The sequence below is a fragment of the Aotus nancymaae genome, unplaced genomic scaffold (genome assembly GCF_030222135.1).
Source record: "Aotus nancymaae isolate 86718 unplaced genomic scaffold, 86718_ANA_hifiasm-v0.15.2.pri h1tg000019l, whole genome shotgun sequence".
NCBI classification, from domain to species: domain Eukaryota; kingdom Metazoa; phylum Chordata; class Mammalia; order Primates; family Aotidae; genus Aotus; species Aotus nancymaae.
In genome coordinates, this window is record NW_026988431.1 from 49707166 (window position 1) to 49720659 (window position 13494).

The following is a 13494-nucleotide window of genomic DNA, read 5'->3' on the forward strand; positions in this document are numbered from 1 at the left end:
TTGCAAAAAATGTAAAGGTAGTGGGGGAGAAGGCTACCAAAGAGAAAGTATAGAGAAGAATGATGATAATAAGCTACAGTTAGAGAATCCATTGCCTGATTAGAAGGCTAAGATTGTTAAACCATCTTTACCTAGTGTCATCTCCTCAGGGAATTTTAGGGAAGAAGGGATAAGATAATCTTTGGCTCTCATGTCCAGGTCTTTTTGCTTTTTTATCACAGTTTCTGACTGAGCATAGTATACTTGCATCATTTTCTTAAGTGGCAGAAAATGTAAAAGTGGCCCATGGGCTAGACAGCAAAATTACATTTGGCTCCTTTTTCTACTGCTGTACTCTACAGTTTACTTCTGTATGTACTGAGACCATATCTCTAAATCTGTTCGCTCTCCAGGCTGAGCTGACTCCTACCTGTCCCTGACCTCAGATAACCAGCAGCCTTACTAGCATTTTTGTCAAATATTCTGAAAGCAGAATACACTTGAAATTATAGTACTGTTCTGGGTTTAGGATTTTATTGCCACCATTTAAGACCAAAGCAACACTTACAGATAAGCAAAGTAATACTATAATTGTATATCTCTTCCACTCATGAATGTCAATCCATTTTAGAGACATACGGACATTTCTTTTTAGAAAAGAGCAATGAATAATTTTCCTTTTGCGGTTTTTGCTAGGGGACATATGTGGAAATCAAAACAACAGCAACAAACTAGTAGAAAAATCAGTTAGTTTGCCGAAAGTGAACTGATCTTTTGGTTAAATGGTGACATAATGAATACTTGTAATAGGATTTTACTTCAGGAAATCTTTATTACCACAGGACACAAAAGCGAAATAAAGAGACCAGAGTTGTTTATTTTGCAAAACAGAAGTAGTGAGACAAGGGCTAGAGAGTGCACTGTTCTTTCTGGGATAACAATCCCTTTCCCCAGCAGTAACAGCTCATTTTGTCCTGTTTCAGTAAAGTAATTTTAGTACTTTGGAACTTTGAAATATATTCAGAATAACAGTTTTATATTTCCAAGCACAGATTGTCATTGCCAGAAAAAATAATTTTCCAGGTTATTTTGGGCCACTGTGGCTAGGTTCAGATCTTGTCTTGAGCTAAATTGGAAGAAAAGGAAAAAGAAAATGGTGATAGAAATGTTAGACCTAGCATCCTAGGAAAGTTGTGAGGTGTGTGTGTGTGTGTGTATGTGTGTGTGTGTTTGGTGCGGGGTGGGGATCATGTTTATGTATGATGTATTTTTAAGCAATTGCAGTTTTATTAAAACCTTATGACAAAGGGAATAGGAAGCTGTATAATTTTTGGAGAGACTATTCACTTAATATTGTGACCCAAGGTAGTTCATTAGAAAAAACATTTTCTTCAAAATATTACTATGAATCTCGAAAAGTCTGAATTTGCCAATTTGCAGTCAAAAATACTTTTGCTGACTGACCATAGAAGGACATAGAGTTTACTAAGGTGAGGTTTCCCACTGGAACAACAGGTATTGGAGGAATTATACTTTGGAAGTATATATAGATAGACATAGGTATATCATTTATAATTTACATAATATAAAGCCAACATTTCTGATATTGCTCAGTAAAATATCTTTATGGATGAATCTCTGGTATTTTAGTCCCAGATTAATTTTTTTTCTATTTTTATTATTTTACTTATTTTGAGATAATTATAGATTCACATGCAGGGTAAGAAATAACACCAAGAAATCCAATGTATTCATCATCTAGCTTTCTGCAGTGGTAACATCTGGCAAAACTAAAGTACGATGTTATAACCAGCATATTGACAATTGATGCAGTCAAGATACAGAACACTTTCATCACAACAAGGATTCCTCATGTTATCCTTTTATCACCACATTCACCTTACCTTCCCCAATCTCTTCCCTACTTCCAGTCCATGGCCCCGGCAACCATTGATCTGGTCTCCAATTATTTTATGTCAAGAATGTTATATAAATGGAATCATGTAGCGTATAATCTTTTGGGATTAGCTTTTTTCAGTCTGTAATTTTCTGGAGGTTCATTAAGTTGTATGTATCAATAGTTTATTCCTTTTTATTGCTGAGTGGTATTTCATGGTTTGAATATACCAGTTTGTTTAACCATTTATCTACCCATTGAAGGGCATCCAGGTTTTCCCCAGTTTTCAGCAACTACATATAAAGCTGCTATAAACATTCGTTTATGTGAACATATGTTTCCATTTTCCTGGGATAAATGTCCAAGGGTTCAATTGCTAGGTTATATAGTAACTACAGGTTTATTTTTTTAAAAGACGATACTAAACGATTTTCCAGAGTGGCTATACCATTCTACATTTTTTATCTGTGGTATGTGAGTAATCCAGTTTCTCCACATCTTGACGGCATTTGATGTTGTCAGTGATGTGTAGTGAGTGATATCTCATTGTGGTTTTAATTTGCATTTTCCTAATGGCTAATGAAATGAAATTGAATATCTTTTCATGTGCTTATTTGGCGTATGTGAAATGTGAAATGTCTTATGCGAAATGTTTCTTTAAGTCTTTTTGCCCATTTTCTAATTAGATTTTTTTTACACTGAATTTTGGAAATTCTTTATATAATCTAGGTACTAGTAAGATATGTGGTTTTCAAGTATTTTCTCCTGCTCTGTAGCTTGTCTTTTTATCCTCTCTGCAAGCTCTTTTGTAGATCAGAAGTTTTTAAATTTGATGAAATTTAGGCTATCAGATTTTCCATTTATGAATCATGCTTTTGCAATCATGCTTTTGGTATTAAATGTAGGATACCTTTTCCAGTTTGGATCCTGAAGATTTTCTCCTATTTTTTTCTAAAAATATTTCTTCTATTTTTCTACATTTATATTTTACATATTTGTCCCTATTTGTAGAATATGTTAGGTTTAGTTTGAGGTTCCTTTTTTTTAAATGTATGGCTATCCAATTGTACCAGCACCATTTGTTGAAAAGGCTATCTTTCTTTCATTGAACTGTTTTTATACCTCTGTCAAAAATCAGTTTGGCGTATTCATGGAGGTCTATTTCTTGGTTTTCTGTTTTGTTTCATTGACCTATGTGTCCTTCCTTCTGCCAATACCATACGATCTTGATTACTGTAGCAATACAGTATGTCTTGAAATCAGGTAATGGTTCCCTCCACTTTATTCTTCTTTTTCAGAATTATTTTAGCTCTTCTAATTCCTTTGGCTTTCCATACAAATTTGAAGATAACTCTTTCTATATATAAAATGTCTTGCTGAGATTTTGATAGAAATTGGATTATATCAATTTAGGGAGAATTGATATCTTTGCTATTTTATATCTTCCAAATTATAAACACAGTATATCTCTCCATTTATTTAGATTTTCAGTATATTTCATCAGCATTTTGTAGTTTTCAACATGCAAATCTTGTACGTATTTTGTTTTATCTACCTGAGTAGTTAATTTTTTGAAGCAATTGTTTTATATATATATATATATATACACACACACACACACAAACAATACCATATATACAATATATATATAAATACAATACTATATATAAATACTATATATAAAAATATATAAATACTATATACATAAATAATATATATAAAATATGTATATAAATACCATATATATAAATATATATATAAATACTATATATATATATATATATATATATATATATATATATTTGGTATTGTATTTTCAATTTCAATGTCCTGGTGCTCACTGGGTATATATAGAAATACAATTGATTGTTCTTTCTGTATCTTGAAACATTTAACCTTGCTGAACTTACTAATTCTAGTTTTATTGTCAATTTTTGGGGATTTTCTGTGTAGATAATTATGCCATGTCAGTTAGGGAGAGTTTTGTTTCTTCCTTCTAATATGTATGCCTTTTATTTTCTCTTCTTGTGTTATTGCTCTGGCTAGATATTCTAGCACTATGTTGAATAAGTGCAGTGAGGGTGAATATCCTTGCCATTTTCCTAACCTTAGGGGAAGAGTACTGAGTCTTTTACTACTAATTATAATAAAGCTGTAAGGTTTTCTTGTAAGTGCCCTTTACCAAATTGGTAATTAAGCAGGTTAAATTGGTAATTAAGCAGGTTAACTTAATGATGAGGAAGGGTCCTAATGGCTTTATGAAGTAGTCAGGTGGTCTGTGTGACTAATTGGCTTGGAGTATCCACTGTCCTATCTCAAAAATTTTCTCCTAATCTGAATGAAATTTACTAAACACTCATTGTTTTGATTAAAGGCATCATATTGAATGAAGAACCTCTTAAAGGATTAGTATTTTATTCTGGTATCACTCTTACCTTTGTAGAATAGTTTATTTCCTCCTTGTCTAAGCACAAAAAGCATGATATGGGTGGGAGAAGGAGGCACAATTTTATTTAATTATTTATTTGAAACAAGGTCTCCCTCTGTTGCCCAGGCTGGAGTGCAGTGGCACCATCTCTGCTCACTGCAGCCTCTGCCTCCTGGGCTCAAGTAATCTTTCCACCTCAGCCTCCCAAGTAGCTGGGACTATAGGTGCACACCACCACACCTGGCTATTTTTTTTTTTTTTTTCAATTTTTTGTTGATACAATGTCTCACCATGTTGCCCAGGCTGGTCCTGGGCTCAAGCAGTCCACCCACTTCGGCCTCCCAAAGCACTGGGATTACAGGTGTAAGCCACCATGCTTAGCCAGGAGGCACAATTATGGAGTAGAGAATGCCACAATTGGGCAGTATAGGAGGGTACTGAGTAGTTTTTCTAGTTGAAGCACAGACAGGAGCTCTGAAAAGGATCTGAAGCCTAATTTAACCTTTTTAAAAAATTTATATTTTTTTATATTAACTCTAATTTTAAAAGTATAAACACTGCATTTTGTTTCATAATTTATTTTCAAATGGTTTGTTTAATATACTGTATTTGTTAATGTCTCCTCCAAAGTGCATCTTGTAGAATGCAAAAACATCCTGTTAATGATAGGCCTTTTGTCAAGAATGACAGCCTGTCATTATTTTCCTTTCAAACGAGAAGATGATATAACACCAAGTTATAAGAATGAAGCACAAATTGTATTTCACAAAAAGCAGATAACTTTTACTTACTTCATTTGGGAACATAATTACAGTATTTCATATTTTCTCAAGTTTAACAAAAATGCCCTAATTAATTAGCTCATATAGACACTAATAATTTGAAAGGGTTATTACATTTTTTTCTATAGCAGTTTTGCTTACAGAACATTATTTACAATTTAATAGCATTAAAAAATTTTATGCAATGTACTTATTTAATGTAGCTCATTTAATGATTCAGGTAAAGTCAGAAGACCACTCTTGTGGACCTCTTATTTTAAAATGTTACTGTCTTGTTTCCTACATCATAATGAATATCATGTTTTCTCTTTCCTTGCTCAACTTCTAGAAAACCTATTCTCTAAAATGTATTGCTTCACATAAAATACATTTCAGCCTTTTCTCCCTTGACTGCTCTGGTGAAATAACGTTCTAATAGCTTCCACAATGTGAAGTTTATACCATTTCTGTTTTGTTCTTCAGGCTGCAAATCTGCTCCACCCATCAAGAATTTTCTTTAGAATAAAGATAGGGCACTTTGCCAGGAACAGGGCAAGAACTGCAATTAATAGGCAAAGGTTAATGACGAAAGTGACTTTACAGTAAGCAACAATGTTCAAATTGAGAAGAAGAAATCAAAATGCAAGATAAGCAAAGATTTTAAGAAAATACTCATCTGCTCCTAATTAGTTCAGGTTTTGTGACATGGATGAATTATATTTCTGAGGACTGACAGTGTCTTTGAATAGAATTGCAGAGCCACTCTGGGTTATGTTTGAAGACATGTACAGAGTAATAGGATAATGTACAAATGCCATTTCATGTATAAATTGCCCATAAATTACAACCGATGAGCTTAATTTCAATCCCAGACAAGATTTCGAATATATTATGAAAGAATGGTTTGTGAGGTTATATTAGACAAAACAATAACCCTTAGACCAATTTTATGTTCATGAAAGCAAGCATGTAGGCTTTGCCATTTCATTTTATGTAGGATTACTAGATCCAGGGACCATATTAGGCATTGAATATATGGACTTTATGAAAACATTTGACAAAGTTTGTCATAGTAGTCCCGAAGACAGTATACAATAAATATAGGCTGGTAACAAAGATAATTGGATACTTTAATGATCAGATTAAAAGTTGTACCTGAAATGTGCTGAATAATAGAACAGTATCAACCAAGGTGATATGACATGCAGTGGGGTACTGTCCTCAACTTTGTCAATTCAACATTTTAAAATTAATGAGTTAGATAAAATGACTTATAAGGATCAACTTTGCAAAAGACATAAAGCTTAGAATTTTCTGGGTACCAACGGCAGTAACTAAGGCAATAACCAAAGGCAATAATTATGTCTAAGACATACATATCTATGATATATACTCAAATATATGAGTCTAAGATAATATAAGATGTATATTTTTATATATTTTATATATTTTTATATATTTACATTTATATCTGTAGTTCTATACTTGGATCTGAAATGCCAAATGCTCACATAATAGGATGGGAAGTGTTGGTTGCAAGGAATAGGTGGCTTAAGAGAGAAAAGAGAAAATAGTAGAGGAAGATTGGGCATGAATTCCAAATGGCAAGTGGGACAGCCAGATCTCAAGAGGGACTGGTGAGGAACTGGAAGATTTTTGGGTATGTTAGTGGCTGGTTCCTTATTATCTGTTTCTGGAGCTACAGTGTCCTCGTCTCAGCTTCTGTCTGTGTGTCTACTCATTGATTTCTCAGATTTTAGTTATGTTACTTATGCTGTTATCTTGTACATGACATTTTCTGTCTTATGGCTATGCCAAAGGTGACCTAAGTGCCTGAATCTTCAACAGTTTCAGGCCCAGTTGGCTCATCTCAGCTTGGGCTTTGTTCTTCTGGGTCTGATGTCCAATCCTGGTTCACCAAGTCAGCCATGGCTTAGGTAGATGGGTGGAGGGAGTCTACATTGCCAAACATAGCAGCCAGGCCTGTGGAAAGTGGATTCTCTAAAATGAAACCATAGAAAGGAAATAATTGGTATATTCAGTATAATGAGACGTTGGTTTTCACTGCAGTATTTTTAAAATCAGGGTTTTTATTTAACATAAAGTCAGAGTATATAACAGCAGAATATAATTGCTAAAAATATGGAAGACCAATGAGATCTAAGGTTGCATTAGAACATATTGCAATATTAGTAATAAGATATTAGAATGAGAGAAGTTTGAGTCTTCTCTTATTCTGTTTTAGTGAGACCAGCCACACTAAACTATTCCATTCTGGGCACCATACTTTAAAACACATGTAGAACACTGGAAAAATTTTAGAGAAATCTTGAATGAGGAAGAAATTCAGCTGGAGGAATTGTAAGTGTTGGCCTGGAGAAGAGAAGACATGGAGTGTTCCTGTTAGCTATCTTCAAATATTAGAAAGACCTTCATGTGAAAGAGGCTGGGATGTCCCACATAGTTTCTAAAAGGACTGGGATCAGTACACAATTCAGGGAGGCAGATTTGGGATGAGCCTGAGAAAGGATTTCCTGAGAGACACAACTGACAGAAGATGGAACAGACTGCTTTAGAAAGTAGTTTTCCTTCATTTGGGATGTTAAAATAAAGGATAGGCGACAACATATTTGGTTAAATAGATTGATGCAATTGAATTCATCTAGAGCTTGAACCAGGTTATCTTTATAATTACTTTTAAACAAGGTGTTTAATAAATCTATACATTTGATAAAGTGGCAATTAGATAGTTGATATAGTCATCAATCGGTATCCCACAATACTGTATTATGGTTTTTAATTTAAAATATCTATTATTAAAGTTTAAAGGATCCAAATTTTACTTTATAAAAATGTGTAATTGTTTTCTTCCAGTTGACATTTTTGTAATGACATTGGTAGGCAGATATGGTGGCATCACTGTTAGTTACAGAACAGTTTCTATAGTTTTAAGGGGGGTTACTTTAAGAGTAAATACTTCTGGGGGAATTGGGGAGAGATAGCATGGGGAGAAATGCCAGATATAGGTGATGGGGAGGAAGGCAGTAAATCACACTGCCATATGTGTACCTATGCAACAATCTTGCATGTTCTTCACATGTACCCCAAAACCTAAAATGCAATAAAAAGAAGAGTAAATACTTCTTGGGTAATCCAAGAGTTAATTTCAAATTTAGTGCCCTGGATCAAGTATTTTATGAAGCTATCTCTTATCCTTTGTGAATAGGAAAATGAGCAGAGGCTACTATTTGTACCTGAAACAGAGAAAAGAATCATCTCCCTTCTAACTTGGGTAAATTTCATTTTTCACTGGCCCTATGCTATCCAGAAGTCATACAACACTTTATCTGAAGGAAGAAAGAGGATATAGCCAATGTACATGTGATAGATAAATATAATACAGATGGATAAAGGCACAGGTGCTGGTTTTAAATAGACCTGAGTTTTAATCCCAGCTTCTCCACGTATCAGCCAGTTACTTAATTTCAATAGTTTCAATTTTTTTAAAAAAATATATAAAATGTGTATAACAATACCTACTAAGAACTCACTTGGGGAGAAGAGATTAGGTTCAAAGTATTTTCCTGTTTGTAGATTTATGACAGAATGTTACATTCTGTAAAAATCATAAAATGCCAAAACTGAACAGAAACAGAGTTCATTTGGTGTGATGCCATAATTTTACAAATGAGGAAAATAAGATCTGAAAAAGCCATGGGAACAGAGCAGTTTGCAATTAGAGAACGGTGATTTCCTCCCACTTTGTGGAAAATTCATCTTAAAGCCAGAATTATAAAGATTATAAATTTTTCTATTTTTAGTTTTATTTTATGGAAAATATTTCAAGAGTAAATCTTTCTTAGAGATTGCATGGAGAAACAGTTGCTCTGAAAGATCTTTTTCTAATCCCAAGATTTTGTGTCAGACTCCATATACCAGTTTTAAATTTTTTTATATAAATGTGGGCAATGTCATAATTATTGCTCCAAGACATAGTATGCTATATATTTACTTCATTCACCCAGCATGGTTACAATATTTTCAGTTGAACTTTATTTTTCAGGACCAAAAAAAGTAGTAAGTGTATGTTCTGTTTCTAGATGTTACCTGAAGACAAAGTTTGTAAGTACTGTGGAGTCAGCTATCTAATTCTTCATGAATTTAAGGCCATGGAAGAAAAAGTGAAAGCAATGGAAAAAGAAATGAAATTTTATCAAGGAAGTGTAGGACGTGAAAAGAGACTTCAAGAAAAAATTAAGTCTCTTAGCCAAGATCTTGAACAGTACAAAATTGACAACAAATCCAAAACAGAAAGGTTAGAGTATGTTTTTCTTTTTTATCATTTATTTAGTTGAAAGAAAACTATAAGAAATAAGTAGACTTTGAATGTTATTCTAAAATTTCTTTACATCAGGTATAATTTATACTTTAATATATTTGTTCCTTAATGATATTAATAATTACTAAATATAATTGTAATAGTTTGATTTCTTTAGAGGCATGTATTTACTGTCTGAAAAACTAGAAACCAATTAATTTAGTAACCATACTCTGAAATGTTCAAGTTTTTTCCCCAGGTATATATCTTATGTTTTATTATTAGGAAAATTTATCTACCAAAAATCAGATGAATTTTAGTAGTTTTTCATAAATTTATTTTTAAAGGGCTTTGAATTTTTAGATTTATAGAGTAAGGTTTTCATGTTTTGAAAAAGATGCCAAGACATTAAAATCAGTATATGATTTTAAATTAATGGAATTGGAAAAAAAATAAAGAATAGGCCTCTAATATTGTAGAATCTAATCAGCAATCTAGTCTTCCTAAAGACACTTCAGTGAGCCTGTACAGACATTTATACAGAAGAGTTTTTGCTGGTGTTTTATAGTTTTTCCTGTGAATGAAAAATTTCTTGATTTAAAGTATTGACAGTTGATGTTCAGACACCTTGAGTTAATGAATTACATGTATATGTAAAGTGGAAACTTGCTTAAATCTCTTCAGATTAAATACTTCTATTAAATTTTACTATAAAATGTTATATAAAAGTATATAATTACATTAAATGCCAGTTGAGCCAATATTTCTTAGTCTTTTACCAAAAAAATTATGTTGTTATAGTTTCTTTAATTTCAAATCTGAATAATATTTTAGGATATTTTCATGGAAGAACTTAGAAATTTGAAGTATTGTTTAAAATTTCTAATTTGGATGGTGTTTGCCTGTCAGGGAGTCTTTTGTTTGATATATTCACACTTTACTTTCTTTAATAAAATTTTAATAAAATGTTGCATTATACATGCAATGCATAAACATATGAAGTAAAAGAAGTACAGAGAATAATAAGATAAGAAAGTCTTTGTACCCTGCTGATTGTACTATTACTGATACCTTGCTAATTGTGCTGATTGTATTCTTACTGGAGGTAAAATATCACTATTTTTTATTTTTATTTTTGAAAAGGAATCTTGCTCCATACCCAGGCTGGAGTGCAGTGGCACAATCTCAGCTCACTATAACCTCCGCCTTCCAGGTTCAAGGGATTCTCCTGCCTCAGCCTCCCACATAGCTGGGATTACAGGTGCACACCACCACACCTGGTTAATTTTTTTGTATTTTTAGTAGATACGGGGTTTCACCATGTTGGCCTGGCTGGTCTTGAACTCCTGACCTCAGGTGATTCACCCCCTAATCTCAGGTGATCTGCCCACCTTGGCCTCCCAAAGTGCTGGGATTACAGGCATGAGCCACTGAGCCTGGCCAAAAATCACTTTTAATGATTTGGTGTATGTCTTGCTAGATTCTTCATTGAACCTTTACCTTTATTACAAATGTATTTTCTTTGTCTTTTTTTTTTTTTTTTTTTTTTTTTTTTTTGGTACAGGGTCTTGCTCTGTTGCCCAGGCAGGAGTGAAATGGCACTATCATGGCTCACTGCAGCCTTGACCTTCCAGGCTCAAGAGATCCTCTCACCTCAGCCTCTCAAATAGCTGGGACCACAGGTGAACACCACTATGCCTGGCTAATTTTTGAATTTTGTTTTTTGTAGAGATGGGGTTTTGCTATGTTGCCCATGCTGGTCTAAATTCTTGGGCTCAAATAATCTGCCTGCCTTGGCTCCCAAAGTGCTAGGATTACAGGCATGAGCCACTGCACCCAGCCTTATTTTCTTAATATGTGTAGTTTATATCTTTATCTTTTAATAGACTAGTTTTAACATAATCAGTATATCAAGCACGTTGTTGTGCGACTGACATTTGCCACTTAACTATATATATAGGAAATTGTTCCATGTTAACGTATATTGATCTATCTGGTTCTTAATTAAGCAACATTTTTTCTTACCAAGAATATGCTATAATTTACTTAATCATTTTTCTTTTGAACATTTATGTTATTTCCAATTTTTGTTATTACATGTAGTATTTGTATTCATGTTCTTGTGAACATACATTGTTCCATAGGATAAATTTCTAGAAGTGAAACTCCTGAAAGAAAGCAAAGGCCAGTTTAAAATTTTGATGGTTATCACATAAACAGAACCAAAGACAAAAACCATGATTATTTCAATAGATGCATAGAAGGCCTTTGACAAAATTCAACAGCCCTTTATGCTAAAAACTCTGAATAAACTAGGTATCGATGGAACGTATCTCAAAATAATAAGAGCTGTTTATTACAAACCCATAACCAATATCATACATAATGGGCAAAAATTGGAAGCATTCCCTTTGAAAACTGGCATAAGACCCAAGGATGCCCTCTTTCACCACTCCTATTCAACATAGTATTGGAAGTTCTGGCCAGGGCAATCAGGCAAGAACAAGAAATAAATGGTATTCAGTTAGGAAAAGAGGAAGTCAAATCGTCTCTATTTGCAGATGACATGATTGTACATTTAGAAGACCCCTTTGTTTCAGCCCAAAATCTCCTTAAGCTGATAAGCAACTTCAGCCAACTCTCAGGATATAAAATCAATGTGCAAAAATCACAAGCATTCCTATACACCAATAACAGACAAACAGAGAGCCAATTCACAATTGTTATAAAGAGAATAAAATACCTAGGAATACAACTAACATGGGATGTGAAGAACCTCTTTAAGGAGAACTACAAACCACTGCTTAAGGAAATAAGAGAAGACACAAACAGATGGAAAAACATTTCATGCTCATGGTTAGGAAGAGTCAATATAGTGAAATGGCCATACTGCCCAAAGTAATTTATAGATTCAATGCTATCCTTATCAAGCTACCATTGACTTCCTTCACAGAATTGGAAAGAACCAGCTTAAATTTCATATGGAACCCAAAAAAGCCTGCATAGCGAAGACAGTCCTAAGCAAAAACAAACAAACAAAAAAAACAAAGCTGGAGGCATCATGCTACCTGACTTCAAACTATATTACAAGCCTACAGTAATCAAAACAGCATGGTACTGGTACCAAAACAGAGATACAGACTAATGGAACAGAACAGAGGTCTCAGAAATAATGCCACACATCTACAACCATCCGATCTTTGACAAACCTGACAAAAACAAGCAATTGGGAAAGGATTCCCTATTTAATTAATGGTGTTGGGAAGACTGGCTAGCCATATCCAGAAAGCTGAAACTGGATCCCTTCCTTACACCATATACAAAAATTAACTCCAGATGGATTAAAGATTTACATGTAAGGCCTAACACCATAAAAACTCTAGAAGAAAACTTAGGCAATACCATTCAAGACATAGGCAAGGGCAAGGACTTTATGACTAAAACACCAAAAGCAATGGCAACAAAAACCAAAATAGATTTCAATGAACCAGCAGTCAACAGAATGGGAAAAACATTTTGCAATCTATCCATCTGACAAAGGGCTAATATCCAAAATCTAAAAGGAGTTAAACAAATTTACAGGAAAGAAACAACCCCATCAAAAAGTGGGCAAAGGATGTGAACAGACACTTCTCAAAAGAAGACATTTATGTAGCCCACAAACATATGAAAAAAAATCTCATCATCACTGGTTATTACAGAAATGCAAATCAAAACCACTTTGAGATATCATCTCACACCAGTTAGAATGTCAGTTATTAAAAAATCAGGAGACAGATGCTGGAGAGGATGTGGAGAAATAGGAATGCTTTTACACCATTGGTGGGAGTGTAAGTTTGTTCAACCATTGTGGAAGACAGTGTGGCGAGTCTTCAAGGATCTAGAAATAGAAATATCATTTGTCCCAGCAATCCCATTTCTGGGTATATACTTAAAGGATTATAAATCATATCATTCTATTATAAAGACACATGCACACATATATTTATTGTGGCGCTGTTCACAATAGCAAATACGTGGAACCAACCCAAATGCCCCTCAATGATAGACTGGATAAAGAAAATGTGGCACATATACACCACAGAATATTATGCAGCCACAAAATAGGATG

The 13494-nt window shown here is 33.6% G+C and overlaps 1 protein-coding gene across 1 annotated transcript in view; it reads left to right on the forward strand.

The window, feature by feature from the left end:
- The window catches only part of LEKR1 (leucine, glutamate and lysine rich 1), a 207411-nt gene that overhangs the window by 14654 nt on the left and 179263 nt on the right, over positions 1-13494 (forward strand). The window contains exon 3 of the mRNA XM_012447335.2: positions 9166-9380. Within this exon, the coding sequence (XP_012302758.2) occupies positions 9166-9380 (215 nt within the window). The remainder of the gene's footprint in view (positions 1-9165; positions 9381-13494) is intronic.